Source organism: Balaenoptera physalus (assembly GCF_965194825.1).
Source record: "Balaenoptera physalus genome assembly, chromosome: 11".
Classification (NCBI taxonomy): Eukaryota; Metazoa; Chordata; class Mammalia; order Artiodactyla; family Balaenopteridae; genus Balaenoptera; species Balaenoptera physalus.
The window spans coordinates 23,021,314-23,040,421 of NC_138896.1; the positions used below are offsets into that span (position 1 = coordinate 23,021,314).

Genomic DNA, 19,108 nt, shown 5'->3' on the forward strand with positions numbered 1-19,108 from the left:
GAAGTACAATGTTACCCAAACTCCAGTGGGGACACTGGCACTGGGAGGTGGTGGTGGGTAGGAGTTTAGGAGAGACCAGCCAGAGTTGAGGAGCTGAGACAAGGAAAGGAGGGTGGAGGAAGGGACCCGGTAAGTGATCATCACACCTGCGGTATCTGAGCAGAGCCGCTGGAACAGAGTTCCCCGGAAGTCAGCATCTCCCACTCTGGCTGGACTTTGCCGCTGCGTGCACACCTCAAAGCCAGAAGTTTATGGCTCCCACCTGCTCAGCCGGACAGGAAGCAGCGTCTCCTCGGCAATTCCCCCCACCCCACTGTGGTCAAGGGAGGGGTTCCAGGAAACCCCATCTCCCTGTGACCTCATGGCGTGCTCTGCTCCCCACCCCAGGAGCCGGAAGGACCAGAAGGAGTGGAGAACTGGCTGACGGGGCCACTGTTGGGAAATGCTGGGTAATTCGATATGCCCTGGAGTTTGGACCCGCTCAGCTGATAGGTGGTGGCCAGGACTCTGGGAAGCACAAGAGGTGGAGCCAGGTGGCTTCTCTGTCCGGACACTCCTGCCTTCTCCTCTCTCAGCCTCCCATTCCTTTCCCTCTGTGACTCGTAAAAGTGACTCAATTTCAGGGAAAGAGGATTCATGTGGACTGAGGCAGAAGCCTCAGTGGATGGGCTGGGGAAGGCACCATGATGCCCTCCACCCCCTCCCACAAAGGGGCTGCCTGTTCTGAGTGCAAAGGTCCCCTGGAGGATTCAGTGACCGCCACCTGTGGACACACCTTCTGCCGGCACTGTCTCCCCCCGCCCTCCCAGATGGGTGCCCAGCCCTCCGGCAGGGTCCTGCTCTGTCCCCTCTGCAAGGAGAAGGAGCAGACCGAGACCATCTTGGTCCCCGTGCCCCTGGGCCCCCTGGGGGAGACTTACTGCGAGGAGCATGGTGAGAAGATCTACTTCTTCTGTGAGAATGATGCCGAGTTCCTCTGTGTGTTCTGCCGGGAGGGTCCCTCCCACCAGGCCCACGTCGTGGGCTTCCTGGACGAGGCCATCCAGCCCTACCGGGTAAGAAGGGTAGGGTCAGCTTGGGGCTGTTTGAGGCAGGACAGTACCCCAAGGTGGTGAAGGGAATAGGGCGGGGATCTTCATGAAGGGCACAGCTTCCACATCAGGGGACCCCAAGGCTGTTGGGACCCTGGGGCAGTCTCAGACTGAGGGGGACGTGGTTCCTTCCACTTGGATGCGTGGCCTTTCACGTCTTGGGGAAGTTCAGCTCCAGCCCCGAGAAGACCTCGCGGTGACGGAGCACAGAGAATTGTAGCCATGGCTTCACTCTCTAGGGAAGGAAGGAGAGCAGGCTGTCCTGCAGGTCATGGGCAGGGTGGCCTTTGTCTCCCTGGATCCAGACTGGATATGGGGTCTAGCAAGGCCCTGACTGCTGGGCCTCAGAGAGAAGACAGGGATGGGGAAGGCATCCAACAAGCACTGCTCTTCTTTTTGAGAAAGGGAGGTGTGGCAGTACAGCACCCCATCTGGTCTTGGGGACATTATCCACTCCTGTCTGCCCCTCAGATCTCTCTCTTGTCACTCAGTCACCAGGTCTGGAAGTGGCCTCCTCAGAAATATCTCTCATCTTTCCCTCTGCCTTTCCCCCACTGCCGAATCCAGTCTCTCACCATCTGTCACCCAGAGGCTCCAACAAGGTCACTGTCTGCATTCTTACCTTTCCCCTCACCCTCCAATCTGCTGCGAGGCAGAGCTTCCCAAAACACAAAGCCCATAATGTCGCTGCCCTGCTCACAATCATGCCGTGGATCCCTAGTGCCCAAAGAAATCTCAAGTCTTTAGCAAGGCATTCAAGGCCACTTGGAGTCGGGATCCTGCCTTTGTCTGTCAGCCACCCTGCCCGGGCACCATGTGTCCAGACAAACTGACCGTTATGTACCTGCTGTTTGCTGAATTAACACTCTTTCCTGCTTCTAATATTTTTCACATGCAGTTCCTTCCTCCTGGAAAGCTCTCCTCTCCCCTGACTCTTTTTTTTTTTTAAGCCATTTTACCAATTTTTAAGTGTACAGTTCAGAAGCATTAAGTACTCTCCTCCCCCTCTCTTACCCAACTGGAAATTTATCTTTCAAGACCCACTGTAACCGGTTTCTGCTTTCGACACACTTCCCTTGTCCCTACAGGCAGAATTGTCCCCTCCGCTGTGCTCCCATCTCACTGTGTGCACACCTTGATTATTGCATTTGTCCGTTTGTATTTTAATCATTTGTGACCGACTCCATCTCTAGAGGGTGGTCTTTATTTTCTAATTTGTTTATTTTTATTTATTTATTTATTTTATATTTTGGCCGTGCTGTGCAGCTTGCGAGACCTTAGTTCCCTGACCAGGGATCGAACCCAGGGCCCGGGCAGTGAGAGCACCACGTCCTAACCACTGGACCGCCAGGGAAGTCCCGATGGTGGTCTTGTAGGGAGAGGAACTGGGCCTTTTTCACCTTTGAATTCCTCAGCACTTAACGGTGTGCCTGGAACATGGTAGACAGTTAATACCTGTGAGTTGAATTATGAATTAAGCCACCTCTTTCTGCCCATTCTTCTCTCCACAGGACCGTCTCAGGAGTCGGCTGGAAGCTCTGAGAACCGAGAGAGATGAGATTGAAGACATGAAGAGCCGGGAAGACCAGAAGCTCCAAGTGCTCCTGGTAAAGGCCACATCATTGGCCACCTTCTCCTTTGGGGGTTTTCTTATTTTTTCTTTTCTTTTTAATTAATTTTCAACTGTTTGATTTCTATTTGGTTGTTTTCCAAATATGCTTTTTCAGTTTTCTTTTTTTTTTTTTTTTTGCTCTTTCAAATTAATTATTTTTCCTATTATTCCCATTGTCTTTAAACCTTTTAAATATATTTCTAATATCTGAAGTTTATATGATGTTTAATTTCTTCTGACCCTTCATCCTGTTGCTTATTTTCTTGTGAGCTTTCCTTGTGGTTCTCACATTTGGGGACCCCACATCTGGGATGTCTCCAGTCAACACCTTTCTTTCTTTGTTCCAAGGGGGGCAGGGTGGCTGATCCACACAGGAGTGAGGGCCATGTGATCCGCCCGTATCTGGAAGGAGCACTGGCTTCTCAGTTTGATCACTCCTCTGGATCCTTCTCTTGTTTACTTCTGGTCCTAAGAAGTTCCCAAATTTTCCCATCAGCTCTTTTGGACATTTTAAGGATTCTTGTAACTTTTGAGAGTCTTTAGTTGTCTGCATTAAATGACTTTTGGGAATATATATAATTTTGTTCTAAAACATCAAATATCCACCTAGCATCCATGAGTAAAATATTTCACACAGACGTTTGTGACAGAACAGTGTCTTGTAAGAAATCCTGATTTTCTTCATTTAGAACACCACTCCCCCCCATATATCATATGATAATGTCGTTATTTGTAGAGTGTAACTATTTTCTTAATTCTTGAAAGTGTTTTTATGTTTTGCACAAATTTCTGAAGTGATAATCCTCCACTCTAATGAATAACACATGTACATGGCCAGAATTACTGTTTTTCTTTTCTTTCTTTTAAGGGTGCATTTTCCTCCCCCAACCCCAGTTTTATTAAGGTATAATTGAGAAATAAAAATGCATATGCTTAAGGTGTGCAACATGATGTTTTGACATATGTATACATTGTTTCCTGTAACATTAAGGTAGTTTTGGTAGAATTAGGTGGATTTAGTCTTTTGTCTCTAGTTTCAATGCTTCCTCCTTAGCACTTCTTTGACTTTGTAAAAGTAATCTCAGTTGGGATTTTCTGTCTAATCCAGTAGCTATTTAAAACGATCCTAAGTTCAATTTTCATGCAGCTAGGTAGTACTTATTGGTTATACATTAACTGATGGTTTTTTAAATTATTATTCCCAGTGCTGAGAAAATATGACCTGTAGGATTTCATAAAGTTAATGGCACTTTTTTTAGGCCTAAAACCTTGCAATGTTAAATAATATTTTCTGAAATATTAAATGTTAAATAGTATTTGAAAATAATAATTTAATTTAATAACTTTAATCATTATTTGAAAATAATAATTTTCAAATAGTATTTGAAAATTATGTCCATACTGTTTAGTGCTCAAAAATGCTTTTCATAAGTCTACCTGACTAGTCAAACTTCAGAATAAAGTTATTTGACACTTTATTTATTTGTTTTTAAAATTCACTTTATTTAAACAAAAACAATTTACCCATTTCTCCCACTTGGAAATCCCCATTTAGGGATTTTCTTAACAGACTCTGGGGAAGCTTGTTGTCTAGTATCCGTTGCCTGGCTGGGAGGAACAGGCCGACTGTTCTTATTCACCTCCCTGCCTCTGCAGAAGGGCATTTGGGGTCAAGGTTATGGAATCCCAGAACATGAGAGCTGGAAGTGGTTCTGACATCTTCTAATCCCGGATCCGTCTTGCCAGCCATTATTTTTCAGAGCAGAAAATTGACGTCCAGAAAAGTGCTGCTCCCAAGGTCAGACGGCAAAGCCGTCTCATAATGAAATGGCTAGAACCTGGGTCTCTTGACCCTTAGTCCATTGCTCTTCCCATTACAGTCTGTCTGCCTGAAAGCATTGCCTTCAGATAGGAAGCTTGCGGCCAGAAAGTGTATATCAGTGTCTGCATTCCAGTACTGACCACAAGGCTGACCCTGAGGACAGTAGGCTGATGGTGAGGTGATATCTGCCTCCCTCCCATCTCTTCTCTCGTGCTACAAATTTTTCCGGGAGGAAATCCACAGTGTGGGAACTTCTGGTCCCTTCACCAAGGAGATAGAGTTTGGGGACAGGAAGATGTCTCCAGTATCCCTCAACTCCCATCAAAATATGCCCTGTAGATGGCGACCTCGGTGGCTAAGAACAATGCCACACTGTGCTCTAATCACAGCTTCCTTTCGCTTCAACTGCTCTCTAAGAGATCATCTCCACCTGACTCTAGGGATGGTATGGGAGGGTTAGGATGGTATTGCAGATGTGGAAGGATGTTTGAAAAGTTCAACATGGCTCTGAGAGCATAATGTGCATTATTATTAGAATCTCTAGGTGAGACAAGAGCATCGCCCTCATCGTTGGTAAGTTTATCCTGACACCTACCTACTTGTACCACAGTATTACTTGGGAGAGCGAACCTTGGAACTAGTTACTCCCTATCCCTTTTAATCAAGTTCATAGATGATCCTCTGGGAATGCAGCTCTGTGAGCTTCTCCCTAACCATGCCTGTCTTTCTACTCCTCGCAGACTCAGATTGAAAGCAAGAAGCAGCAGGTGGAAGCGGCTTTTGAGAGGTTGCAGCAGGAGCTGGGGGAACACCAGCGTCTCCTGCTGGCCAGGCTGACGGAGCTGGAGCAGCAGGTCTGGAAGGAGAGGGGCGAGTATATCTCGAAGCTCTCTGAGGAAGTCACCCGGCTTGGAGCCCAGGTCAAAGAGCTGGAGGAGAAGAGTCAGCAACCAGCAAGTGAGCTTCTACAAGTGAGAGACAGCCCACCAGCTCGTGGGAAAGGAGAGGGAAGGGGACACCATGCTGGGGGCTGGAAGATGCTGGAGAAAGACAGGAAAGGGAAGCAGAGATTACTTCTAATGAGAGGGACTGATGGTTATTGGGTTCCTTCGGCCCAGAGAGGTTACGGAGATGTAGTCCCAGAAAGGCTGGATGACTTTCCCATGTCATGCACCATGGTCACGCCAAGGGCTTTGGAGTGAACTTTGTAGTCAAGGGCTTGAGTGTCAGCTCATCTAGCTGTGTGACATTGGCAAATCTTGTAACCTCTCTAGACATGGGGATAATCATAGCACCTCCCTCATAGGGTTGTTGCAAAGACTGTAAAAAAAAAAAATTCATGCAAAATGTTTAGCGTAGTCCCTGGCTCACTGAAAGGACTCAGTAAACAGTGCCTGTTGTGATTATCATTATATTATCCTGTTTCACATCAGGTCTGGCTGATAACTGAAGGCCTGGTCCCTGCTAACCATCATCTCCTAATTGTTGGAGGCAGAACACACTCCTAGGATGAGGCAGAGACAGAGAAAGCAGCTCAGATGAACTGACAACACAGTCCCACATTAGTACGGAAGCATGATGTAAATGAACAGTCTGATGAGTAGGTAATTAGAAAGATCACCTCTCTGGAGGAGGAGAGTTTTGAGCTGATATGCTAACGAAGAAAGGATGTACAGAATCCCTGATGGGAAGGATGTGTGGAAACTAAGTGTATCTTTTTCTTTTGTAGGATGTCAGAGTCAACCAGAGCAGGTAGGGCCCACTGCCCAGTCCCACCTGCTTTACACTTGACATTGAGACTGAAGGGGGAGGGGCACTCACTGACTCCCTCCACCCCGCCCCCACAGGTGGCTACCCAGAAAAGCAAAAGCACTCTGACAGATACACTCTCTCATCCACTCACACATAAACAGCCCCAATTTACTGAGGTTTGTATTCTAAGGTTCCTTTTTAAACTGATTGTTTGGTATTGGGGATGCACTTTTTTCCCTGAGAAGTGAAGTTATAAATAACAATTACATTAGGATGATCCAGGAACATTTTATTTAATCCCTGAAATTATTAGTGCTTAAGTCAGTATTTAACACCGTTTAAAATGTCAGTCTAAAAAAAATAATAAATAAAAAAAATAGCCTAAGGGGACATATTTTGTATAGACTATGATAAGCACAAAACTTGGGAAGACCAGTCCGTTCTTTCAATCATTTTTCCCACTCAACTTTCCCATTTCTTCAAAATTGCAAATGCTACAATAAAAGGACAGCTACCAGCAGCTGAGAGGCATTACAAATAGCAGGGCTCCTTTCCTTTCTAAACATCAGCAGTCTGCCGTGGGCTGAGCAGAGACACAGCAGCTAGGGAAGACTTCTCATATACTGTGTGCCCGTGTATGTGTAGGGGGCCTGAACTCAGCTGTCCATGAATCAGGAAGTTCTCTAAACATACTTTCAAAGAGTGTCAGAGATATAGATCTAGAAGGGCCTTCAAGGTCTTCTGGTCTGATGAAGAAGCTAAAACCTAGAGGGGAAGTGCTTGCCCCAGGTCACACAGAGACTGACAAGCAAAGACTGAGCTGGAACCAGAATTGAGGGCTTTTTCACTGCAGTATAGGATTTCTTTCACCTCCTTTTTTCATCCCTGCACAACCCCTTTCCCTTTGTACGGAACAGCACACAAATTAGAAAGACTGTGTAAGGCTGTTTTTCAAATGGTACTGTACCGCCCTCTAGAGGCTAATGATCTCTTCCCTTTTGGTCCCCACATGTCGATTCTCTTAAAGCGCCTACCTCTAATTCTTGAGGAGTGGTTACCATTAGTTCCTCTTAGGTCTAGCTGAAATGCTCTTGCTTTAGTAGCTACACATTTCCAGCAAAGATAAAGGGATGATACTCAATCTAATTATTCACCACAGATGCCAAGATTCTTTAGTCTGATTTTAGCCTCATTGGGTCTGGATGACCCAAACATTATTTTTGGAATTAGAACCTAACTGGTTACCAACTTGTCTGCAGGTATGAGATGACGACTTTTGTGAGTCCAGAGGCCATTTCTCCTGACCTTGTCAAAAAGATCCGCGATCTCCACAGGAAAATACTCACCCTCCCAGAGATGATGAGGGCGTTCTCAGGTAAACAGGAAGGGGCAGCAGCTTTCCCCATTCCCATCAGTTGCCCATCTGCCTTCCATCCAGCTCCATCTTTCCCCACCTTCCAAACCTGGCTTCCATCCCCTAAGACATCTTCCATCCCTTAGGCCCTCCTTTAGTGATCCTACTCTGCCCAGGGAGACCATTCCCTCGAGCATCTCCTGTCCCCAAGGACGGGCACTGCACTGAGAGGCAGGAAGGTGAGGACTACATCTCTTTCATAGCAGAAGCCGAGCCTTCTCCTGTCCCTGATCTCACATTGTTCCCAGGCCACACCGCCCTTTTGGGTGCCTATAAGAAATAATAAGTCACAGATCTTTCTATTTTTACTTCCCTCAGAAAACTTGGTGCATCATCTGGAAACAGATACAGGTAAACACTTGGGGGCTTCGGGAGCCATTCTTTCCTTTTTCTGTTTGTGAATTCATCCTTTCAATCCAAGGCAGCAAACAGAGCAATTAAAGATATGAACTCTGGAGCCCGATTGCTTGGGTTCTCTATTCCAGCTTCTGCTCGTTATGAGACACTAACAAGTCATTAAGCCTCTTTGTCCCAGTTTCTTTATCTATAAAATAGAAAATATAACAGTACCACCCCACAAGTAGCTGAAGATAAATGAATTCATGTATGCAAAAAGCTTCATCTAATACCTGGCACATAGTAAGTGCTCAATTAATATTAGTTACTTGTATAGATATTATTTATTCAAAAATATTTATCAAGTGCTTGGTTTTTTTTGCCCAGCACTGTGCTGGACTCTTTATTGACTTGGACAAATATTGAACAATTTTTAAAATAGCATTTACTTTTAAATTGGTGCTTAATTTAGAAACTATTCCCCAAACATCACCTCATTCTGCTTCTCAAATTAATGTGCAGAAAACTCACCTGGGGATCTTGTTAAAATGCGGATTCTGATTCACTAGGTCTGGGATGGGGCCCAAGATTCTGCATTTCTAATAAGCTCCCAGGCACAGCGGATGCCCCTGGTCCATGGACCGCACTTTGAGAAGCAAAGCCTTATAGCACAGCACCACTTGCGGGTCAGGTAGAGCTGTCGTCCTCTGCCTCCTGGAACAAAAGGGGGAACTGAGGTTCTGAGAAGCCGGGACAATGGCAGGCTGCACAAGGTCGGTGCTCCTTCTGCCCCGCACTCACAGCACACGTGCTCTAGGGGCATTTTTTGTGCCGCCAGCTCTGTTGATGGCCACGCCTTCCTCCCAATAGGGGTTGTCACTCTGGACCCTCAGACCGCCAGCCAGAGCCTGGTCCTCTCCGAGGACAGGAAGTCTGTGAAGTATACCCGGCGGAAGCAGAACCTGCCCGACAGCCGCCTGCGCTTCGAGGGTCTCCCGGTGGTGCTGGGCTCCCCCAGCTTCTCCTCGGGGCGCCACCGCTGGCAGGTGGAGGTGCAGCTGGGAGACGGCGGCGGCTGCACGGTGGGGGTGGTCGGGGAGGAGGTGAGGAGGAAAGGGAAGCAGAGTCTGAGCGCCGAGGAGGGCGTCTGGGCGGTGATCCTCTCCCACCAGCAGTGCTGGGCCAGCACCTCGCCGGGCACCGACCTGCCGCTGAGCGAGATCCCGCGCCTCGTGGGCGTCGCCCTGGACTACGAGGCGGGGAGCTTGGCCCTGCTTGACGCCGAGACCCAGGCGCCCATCTTCACCTTCACCGCCTCCTTCTCCGGCAAAGTCTATCCTTTCTTCGCTGTCTGGAAAAAAGGTTCTTGCCTTACTTTGAAAGGATGAGGCTGAGCGTCCGAAGGGCGGTGCAGCGCCCGGGGATCCAGCTCCAACCCCTGGGCGAGTCGTCATGCCCAAGACGGCGGGAGGACACAGGATCTCCGAGTCCCTGTGGCTTTGTAATTTTTTCACTTTATTTATCTTATGTCCTTCAACTCCCTGACGTTCCTGGTCCCCTCTGCTGACGCTCCTGCCTTCTGTGCACCTCCGAGTGGAGAACCAGAGGCAGGCGAGGCTGTGCCCAGGACACCCGCAAAGCTGGGGAGCCAGTGGGTTTTTAAGGGGAAAAAAATCTAAAATAAAACTGTTTAAAGCTTCAAAATAACCGTCATGGGAAAAAGCAGAATTTTGTGGAGTTTGCACTAATTTTTTCAGTTGCCTGTTTTTATTTGGGCTTACACATGGAGATACTTGTGCCTTTACAGACCTTAGGGCCTCTTCATCCAGCCCTGGGTGGACCCAGGTCACCTTCCTCTCTGCTCGTTTCTCTTTCGCATAGAGAATGTCCTAAATAAGTGCGCCACCCACCCAGACTCCTGCGTTTCATGTGTCTAATCAGTGCTGATGGGGCTGAAGGAAAGGCTTAAAGCCAGTGGAATCTCTGTGACCCAGACACATCCTGCCGGTTCTTTTACTCAGGACTTGCCTGAGGGCAGTCCAGCCAGATCCCATTCTTCAATAAAACGAGGCTTGTGTTCAGTTCTAACTAACCTCTTAAATATTTATTATTGTTACTGTTGTTACTATTATTGGACACAGAAACTAACCACACATTAAAATACCTTCACAAAGTATGAATCTCTGTAATGATGATTCTCACACCACCTCCACCCTTTCTGATTCTAGCTCTCTTTCAGGTTTAACACTTACATTCCCACCCTCCCACCCCAAGCTCCGAAAAAATCTACATTCATCCCCAGTCAGGTTCCCTCTAGTATAGATCTATGTGCAAGATTACCTTTTGTATCCTATGAGCCCTGCTCCTGAAGTGTGGGGTCAGATGGCTTAAAGATACTCTAAGCGCTGGTACCATATGTGAATTTCATTACAAAATTGTAATACGAATCACTGGGATGTGAATAATTACCCCTAATTTAACTGAGCAAACAGAAGTCCTTGATACAAAAGAAGCCAGAGGTATTGGGGTTTCTTCTGTCACCTTGTGTGACAAGCAGAACCACACTGTGTTTAACCCAGAAAAAAATCAAATTGTTTGGTAGTCCAACTTAGTAGTAGTAGTAACAGTAGTAGTATTGCCTAATGTTTATTATAAAAGTAGTATATACTGTACTCCTGGTTTTAAAAAGATTCAAACATTTTCAAAGAGTGAAAAGTCCCTCTCTCCACTTCACTTCCTCTTATCACATCTTGTAGATAACCACTGGTAAAACATTTTTGTTTATCCTGCCAGTTTTGTAGACAAGTGTATTTAGCTTTTTTTTTTAACAAATATGAGATTATACCATAAATACTCTTCACAATCCTCCCCCTCAAAGAAAAACGATATGCAGCACATGCCTCATTGTAACACTTGTCAAACATTACCCAAGTCAAAAGTTATTTTTCAAAAATACACATCTTCCTTTGAACCTTTTAACAAACCTGTGAAATACAGAGAACTTACTTTGTTTTTCTCGCTCTGTGGTTGAGAAAACTGGCACAAGTTAAAGGAACTTGTCTGACAGGTTTCCCAGCTGGTCTTTGTAATCTTCAGGAAGTGGAATCCGAAGGTCCTGGTCCTCGGTGCCTCAGTCCAGTGACCTTACGAAGAAGCTCAGACTTTCCAAACAGACAGGTCATGATGGGGCTTTGTTTCATTTTCTCTGCCCTGAGCTAGTGTTTTTGTCAGACAAGACTTTTTGGTTGAGTATGAAAGAGAAAAAACAAATGAACGACTTACACTGTATTTCCAAGCCTCTAGTACTTCTCATTTTAAGAGGAGAATCTTAGTCTCCTCAAGTGAAAAAGAGATTTAAAAAAAACAAAACAAAACAAAAAACCTGTTCTATCAGATTATTATGAGTTTTAAATAGATTATCAATGTAATATGGTTCTGGAACCCAGTTCCAATGTGGGGCAGCAGTGGGGGGATGGGATGGTTTCCCCACATCACCAGCAATTCTCTGGACACCAGCCGCGTGTCCTACAAGTCAGCTCAATTCTGACACTATCTACCTGGAGATATCATCAGATTCCACAGGTTAGGGATTCAGTCCCACAGGACCATCCTCCACTTCAGAGGCCAGTTTAAAGTCCAGGCTGTTACCTGTACATCTGACCCACTGGCTGTAAATCAGAGGTTCCCACGACCCCATCCTTGGGTTCAATGAACGTTCTAGTGTGGCTCACAGAACTCAGGAAATCTGCTCACTCACTAGATTACTGATTTATTACAAAGGATATTAAAGGGTATGAATCAATATCCAGATGAAGAGATACATAGGGTGAGGTCTTGGACAAAGGGGCTTCTGTTCTTGTGGAGTTTGGGGCCCAGCACAGTGACACATGGAAGCATTCTTGTTCCCCACCTGGAAGCTCTCCGAACTCCCTCCCTTTTGGGTTTTTATGGAGGCTTCATCACATAGGCACAGTTGATTAACTCACTGGCCATTGGTGATTGATTCAACCTCTAGGCCCTCTCCCCTCCCTGGAAATCAGGGGAAGAGACTGAAAGTTCCACCCCTTTTCCTGGTTGGTTTCCCTGGCAACCAGCCCCCATCCTTAGTTGATTTCCAAAAGTCACCTCATTAACATAAAGCCAGTTGTTATTCATAACAAGCCGCCCATTTCACCTTTATGGCTCTGAAGCATTTTCAGGAACTGAGGACAAAAGATCAAATATTATAACAAAAGATGCTCCCATTGTTTTTATCCTTCAGGAAATTCTGAGGGTTTAGGGAGCTGTGAGCCAGAAACTGTGGACAAAGACCAAACATATATGAGAAATACATCTGAATGACCAAATATATATTTCTTACAAATCACAATATTGCAACATGTAATGGGACTGGTACAGCGCTTGGCATTTAGTAAGCAGCTAATGTTGCTCGTGAAGTTGGGGCAACTTCCCTTAGAATGAGACCCTGGAAGGAAGCTCAGTGATTGATGTCTCAGATGACTGGTCTGCAAAGTCAGAATTACACTGGTATAAACCACTTAAATGTGCACCAAACAGAACCTATTTATCAATAGAAGTAAGGAAATCCTCAATTATCCTTTCTTTTTCTCATGTGTGATAGAGAAGTCTGTGGTCAAAGTCAAAAACTTGGGATAAGTCCAGCACCCTAGGACAAACATAACCGAGGTAGCAGAACTAGAACCTCAGATACTCAGAGCCACGGGTGAAGGAAGGAGTGGAGCCAGGAGTGGCCTCTGATCATGGCCAACTTTCCTGCATCTCTAGGGCTGGATGTCCCCTGAATTCATAAAGAAGTGCAGCTTCATTGCCTGGGGGTCAGAGTAGGCAATTTAAAAAAAATAAAAATAAAAAAGAAATGTATTCTAATTCACAGAAGAACAAAAAAATTAAACTAATGAGAACTGCCGTGTAGATTATCTTTAATTGGGGACTATGGGGCTATCACCAGTGAATATTATTTTTGTAAATTCTCTCCCACCGCCATTAGAAAGAAGACACAAGAGCTAATTATCCTTATGATGACAATAAAGCCATTGCCACCAGCACCATCCCCTCACAGCAGTCTCTTTGTATAGGTATTCTGAGACTGGGTGAGTGGCTCTAAGAACTATGCAGAAGAAACAGTGAATGCAAACAAGTTAAGGTGCCCCCCGGAGATGCGAATGCCTCCTGTTCTGATCTTGGCTCAGTCAGTGACTTTGACCTTGGAAAAATCATCCAATTTGCCCAGGGCCTAAAGAGCGATGGGATCCCTTCTAACTCTGAGACCTCGTGACTTACCTCCCCTCCTCAGGGAGCTGTCCATCTAAGGAAGTGAAGAGTGAGTGCTGCTTCTACCCTCTAAGTATCACCTTGTATCTCATAGGAATGGGGACTAATTTCAGATACTTCCTTCTAGGTCTCTTGGGAAAGCAATGACCTCACACCTTTGTGCTCAGTGAAAACCATGGGCTCTAGAAACAGGAAGACCTTGATTCATACCCTGACTCAGGTTTTAGTTGTGTGACCTTTAGTGGTGAGACCTTAATCTCCCTGAGCTTCTAGACTCCTGGTCTGAAAACTGGGAACAAGAACCCACCTTAGGATTGTTATCAGGAATAAATGAGACAATACATGTAAAAGTGCCGAGCACATTGCCTAGTGCAGTGCAAGTATCAACTGCTGCTGCTAACAATGACTTAATATCGTGGAGCCGGGAAGAGCCTCAAGGGATGATCAGACCCAGGTTTCTATCTTTAGGCAGAATCTAAGGATGTCCTTTTACAGATAAGGCAACTAAAATACAGAAAATTAAAGAAATGAGAAAATGGCTATCTTTTTTTTTTTCCCCAAGAAGGTCAAGAGCTATCAGGGGCTATGTGTTCCTCAGAGTCACTGCAGGTTTGCTATGGGAGTTTTTGAAATTTTCATCTTAAATTTATAGCTGATAAGTATAACTCGCCCTGAGCTTCACCACATTGTAAGCTAACTATCATGTTAGAAACCAATTACATTTCTGCCAGTGGCACTATGAGTGATTGGTCAGAATTTTCTTTTTTTTTTTCAGTTTCACAAGAAAACGGATGAGTACACTGACCTACTCAAGGAATTTTGGTTTTACTTTTTAAATCCTGAGTGGCTGTGAGAGTCAAGACTGAGACTGGAATACAGCCAGGTCCCTGTGAGGACTGCACATTCCGAGAATGGATAAATTGGGGGAAAACCACCCAGTGGCACAGGAGATGGGAGGGGAGCTTTTCCTGGGAATCCTTCTGAGAAACAGAATCCCTGGCCTAGTGTATGGATAATGTTTTCGTTTGTGGGATACGAACCCCCAAGCCAAAAAATAAATATAAAATGGTATTAGACCAGTATTACATCTGGGTTCCCTGGTTGAAGCACTGCATAGAATGCTCTCAAAAAGCCCTGCTGAAGAGGAGCTCAAAATAAGTTACTAAAAACACATGAAGAAATGACCCCCTTCCACACCAGAAGACACAAACTGGGAGTACAACCCCAAGAACTTCAACTATAGAACAATCTAAAAGAGACTAAAAATGGGAATTTTTAAATGATTAAAGAACGAAAAGGAAAGAAAAGAACATGAAAATCTAGTGCTAAGAACCAAGTAGAACTAGACATAAAAATATAAATGAAAATAGTCTTATTGACTTGGTCAAACAATAGATTAAATGCAGATGCAGAGACAGTTTACGAATTGAGGAAATGAATGTAAATGACAGAGAGATAATGAAATGGAAAAGCGGAGAAAAATTAAGACATCTGAAGAATGGAACGTGAAGCTCCAAAATATGACTTACAGGAGTTCCAGGAGGAGAGACGAGAGAAAATTGAGAGAAGCAGTATTTTAGGAGACACTGAGTCTGAGTTTTCCAGAACTGATAAGAGGTAGCAAGCATAGATTCAAGAAACACAGGCACTAAACAGGATAAATAATGACAAACCTACCCCTAGACACAGAAACTGAACAAAAGAAAGACAGAAAAATCTGAAAAGTAGCAAGAAGGAGAAGACGTCCCAAGGAGCAAGTCAACCGTCAGCAGACTTCTCAACAGCAACAACGGAGGCCACGGAATAGACCCTCGACCTTCTTCTTCTTTTTTATTTTATTTTACTTTTTTACAGTGCAAATGCATTGGATTTTAATCTTTAATATCTAACATTGCTTTAGGACATGTTTTCTATGAACCAGAAACAGAATGCTAATTGCATAAAAATATACACATAGAAAAAGTAGTTCTCCATTTTCCCGGGGAAAAAACAGTAACTTCTAGAATACTCAAGTGTTTTGTTTTAATTATAAAGCCTTGGTCATCTCATTTATTAACTCTGTAACATGCATATTTAAACATTATTAGACAAGCGTTAACAATTTATAAATGTAAGGTGCCATTACTGAGTAAGTAGATTCTCCTGTGAATGGATGTGTCCCTTCTCCCACCAACAAGGCAGCAGTATGGTTAGTTTAATTTCATGAGTACATGATCCATTGCTGCAAACGTTAATTCTCTTCTCCACCCTGTGCTTATCTGTGCATGTATGTGACCTGGTTAGATCGCATGGGCAACCTCTCTAACTTCAATAGTAAGAGGAGCTGGGCTTGGGCTTTCGATGCAGACTGACCGTGTCTGTCTGCATCAAGTGATCTGACCTATCCTTGGTAGCAAGCACTCTTTGAACTGCTTCCACAAAGGCCGCTGCGACATTCGTGGCATCTTTTGCACTTGTTTCAAAGTAAGGAGAGTCGCCGTTGTCCCTGCACCAGGCTTGTGCTTCTTCTGCAGACACCTGCCGCTCTCTGATGTCAACCTTGTTACCCACAATCACAAAAGGAAAGCTTTCGGGCTCTTTCACATCCGCATATGAATTCTTTTTTCCAGTTACTCAAGTTCTGGAAGCTTTGAGAATCATCGACGCAGGGAACAGTCAGAACCTGTAAAATGGCGTCCTTAGGCTTCTGAATCGCTCTTGACCGGACGTGTCCCAAATCTGCATGGTAACAAAATGTCCATCCACCTCCAAATCTTTACTTAAAAATTCCACACCTATTGTATGGAAGAGCTGGGTATCAAACTTATTAGTCACATATCTGTTCATTAGAGAACTCTTCCAACTCCACCATCTCCAAGGAGAATTACTTTAAAAAGCGATGATTTTCCTGCCATTATTAATCTCAAGATCTCTGATTTCAGAACCCTTAATTGTTCAGTTCAAACATCATCATTATCTCTAGGACTGTCTGGAAGATTCACCTGGACACGGACAACAGGGAAAGCGGTTCACCACTGTGCCGGGCTCATTATAGGAGTGCAGGGAGTTTCTCGCGGCCACGCGGAGGAAGCCTGGGAGCTCCGGTCCGGCCAAGCACCCGGCAGGCAGGACGCGTCGGTGGCACTGCTGACCCTCGAACTTCTGAAAGAATTGCCATTAAACTAAATTTCCGTTCTCAGTTAAATTCTAGCTCCAGAATGAGGAGGAAATGAAATTCACAGAGGAAAAAAAAGGTAGTTTACCACAAACCTTTGCTGAGAGATCTCCTTACATTTCCCTCTCAGAAACAGAGAAGTTAAACCCAGGAGGAAGGCGGGGGGCGGTGGGGGGATGCAAGAGGCAGCCATAAGAAGGGACACTGATGAACATGCGAGAAGCAGAAGGAAGCATTAACTCCGTAGAACGATAATAGTGACTAACTGGAGGCATATTAAGACAAGGCGTGTACAAGATTGTTTTCAGACATCAAATTTTTATTTCAGACATCAAAATATGAAGGAAGGGACTTCCCTGGTGGCCCAGTGGTTAAGGATCCGCCTGCCAATGCAGGGCACACGGGTTCGAGCCCCGGTCCGGGAAGATCCCACATGCCGCGGAGCAACTAAGCCCGTGCGCCACAACTACTGAGCCTGCGCTCTAGAGCCCGCGAGCCACAACTACTGAAGCCCGCGCCCCTAGAGCCCGTGCTCTGCAGCAAGAGAAGCCACCGCAATGAGAAGGCCATGAGCCGCAACCAAAGAGTAGCCCCCGCTCGCTGCAACTAGAGAAAGCCCGCGCAACAACAAAGACCCAACACAGCCAAAAATAAATTTAAAAAGAAAAAAAGAAAAAAAAATTTTTAAATATGAAGGAAAACCTGTATGAGACATAAAAGTAATCATGGTTTACCTCATGGTGTAAATCGCTTGGACATACACATGGTAATGAACATATTCAAGTACTGGGTTGGCCAAAAAGTTCGTTCAGTTAATGAATACGTTGTTCAAGAAAGTTCTTGGTGAAAATGAAAAATGTGTCTTATTTTTACTTAAGACTGAACGAACTTTTTGACCAACCCTATACTTACCCGATGTTAGGTCTACATTGAAGGGATGGGAATGCGTGGGGAGTGTGTGTGTGTGTGTATGTGGTGAGAAACAGGGAGAACAGAGCTAAATCTTCCTTCTCCACAGTGTAAAATTAGAGGATAATGCCCCAAACTCATGTTATTTACAAAAAGTGAAGGTGAACACCAAAATAGTCTGCTAAAAAGGATGAACTAGGTGACTGGGGAGAGGAATAGGGCAGGGCACACTGTTCTTTTTTCCTCTGTAATAAGCACTGTAGATATATTTGACCATATGTGCAGGTGTAGCTCATAAAAAACAACTTAAAAATATGAATATAAAATTTTTTTAAATCTGTTGAATAAATGTTGCTGGCAACTTTCTGTACTAGGATGGCATCATATATTTTTATTATTACACATTTTTATTATTTTGCAAGGGTCTTCTATGCTGACACTTTTATCTTCTACAGTTTATTTTAGAAGTATGACACTCATAAAACTCATTAAAGCAACAATGACCTGAATGCATTAATACTTTGTTCAAATGGCAATGTTCCCATTTTAATAACTATTAGCTTTTAATTATATAATAATCACCTAAAAGTTTCAAAAATCTCTCTGTTGTATAAAAGCTCTTTCCAAGAAAGGGTAAAAGGCAATTTGAGAATATGAAATTATTTCATAAATAAAGGGTTAGTAGTGTATAATTTTAGGGGACAGTTCACATCAACCAACAAAATAAATTTAAATTTTCAAGAATATGCTAGTAATCAGATGCAGAAAGACAAACATCATATGACACCACTTATGTGTGGAATAAGATGATACAAATGAACTTATTTACAAAACGGAAACAGACTCACAGACTTCAAAAACAACCTTATGGTTATCGAAGGGGAAAGGGGCAGGGAGGGATAAATTAGGAGTTTGGGATTAATATATACACTACTATATGTAAAATAGATAAGCAACAAGGACCTACTGTATAGCACAGGAAACCTTACTCAATATTCTGTAATAACCTATACAGGAAAAGAATCTGAAAAAGAATGGATATATGTCTATGTATAACTGAATCACTTTGCTGTACACCTGAGACTAACACAACACTGTGAATCAACTATACTCCAAAATAAAATAAAAAATTTAAAAGAGATTATGCTAAGAAATATTGTCTCCCAAGATTCAAACGTGAATTAAGACATTAATTATGCATGTCTTATTTCTAATAATCGACACATTTTACATATATGTATTTAGAAAGAAAAAATAAATTTAAGAGGGAAAACATTCATGAGTCCACAAATGAGAGCACAGGGAAGAAATATGCTCTTTGCCATTAGTATAATCTTAGAGGTACTTTCTGTAATCTTCCCTCTTCTACCTTTCAGATGGCAATTTTTAAAAAATCAAAAAGAACAGACAAAAAATGGTGAGATAGTTGAATGTTAGGAGGCAGAATTGAATCTCTGTAGGTTATATTTCCTTTGCGGCACCGCTTATTTTCCAGGGAAGGACTGTGGGTGTGCCGTGCTGGACATTACCCTGCTCGCAGGAGCCCCATGCTCCACAGGTGCTGGATCTCAGCGCAGGGCCACCACTGCAGGAGGGGAAGAGCAAGGTGGAACCTTGGCGTTGGCTGATCTGTGTCCCATGGGGAGCTCTTCTCTGGGGAGTTCCACAAATGACAGCATGTGTGCAAGCAGAGTTGCAGAGTTCTAAAGGACCCAGAAGGGGCACA

The 19,108-nt window shown here is 44.3% G+C and overlaps 1 protein-coding gene and 1 pseudogene across 2 annotated transcripts; one reads left to right on the forward strand and one right to left on the reverse strand.

The window, feature by feature from the left end:
* Positions 1–651: 651 nt before the first annotated feature.
* TRIM15 (tripartite motif containing 15) lies at positions 652–10,229 on the forward strand. The gene is made up of 7 exons (XM_082415558.1): positions 652–1,055; positions 2,603–2,698; positions 5,266–5,496; positions 6,255–6,277; positions 7,537–7,652; positions 8,010–8,042; positions 8,898–10,229. Exons 1-7 carry the CDS (start codon positions 684–686, stop codon positions 9,413–9,415), a joined length of 1,389 nt encoding a protein of 462 aa, XP_082271684.1. The 5' UTR covers positions 652–683; the 3' UTR covers positions 9,416–10,229.
* Positions 10,230–15,163: 4,934 nt separating this feature from the next.
* Positions 15,164–19,061, reverse strand: LOC309638949 (ras-related protein Rab-9A pseudogene; annotated as a pseudogene). The gene has a single exon. The product of its transcript is annotated as a ras-related protein Rab-9A pseudogene (transcript).
* Between the last annotated feature and the right edge of the window lie 47 nt (positions 19,062–19,108).

Excerpts from the sequence above, each read along its gene's own strand:
- TRIM15 (XM_082415558.1), top strand. The coding sequence starts at position 684 with ATGATGCCCTCCACCCCCTCCCACAAAGGGGCTGCCTGTTCTGAGTGC. Across the intron at positions 6,278-7,536 it reads GTCAGAGTCAACCAGAGCAG|GTATGAGATGACGACTTTTG; the intron begins GTAGGGCCCACT and ends ACTTGTCTGCAG. Across the intron at positions 7,653-8,009 it reads GATGATGAGGGCGTTCTCAG|AAAACTTGGTGCATCATCTG; the intron begins GTAAACAGGAAG and ends TACTTCCCTCAG.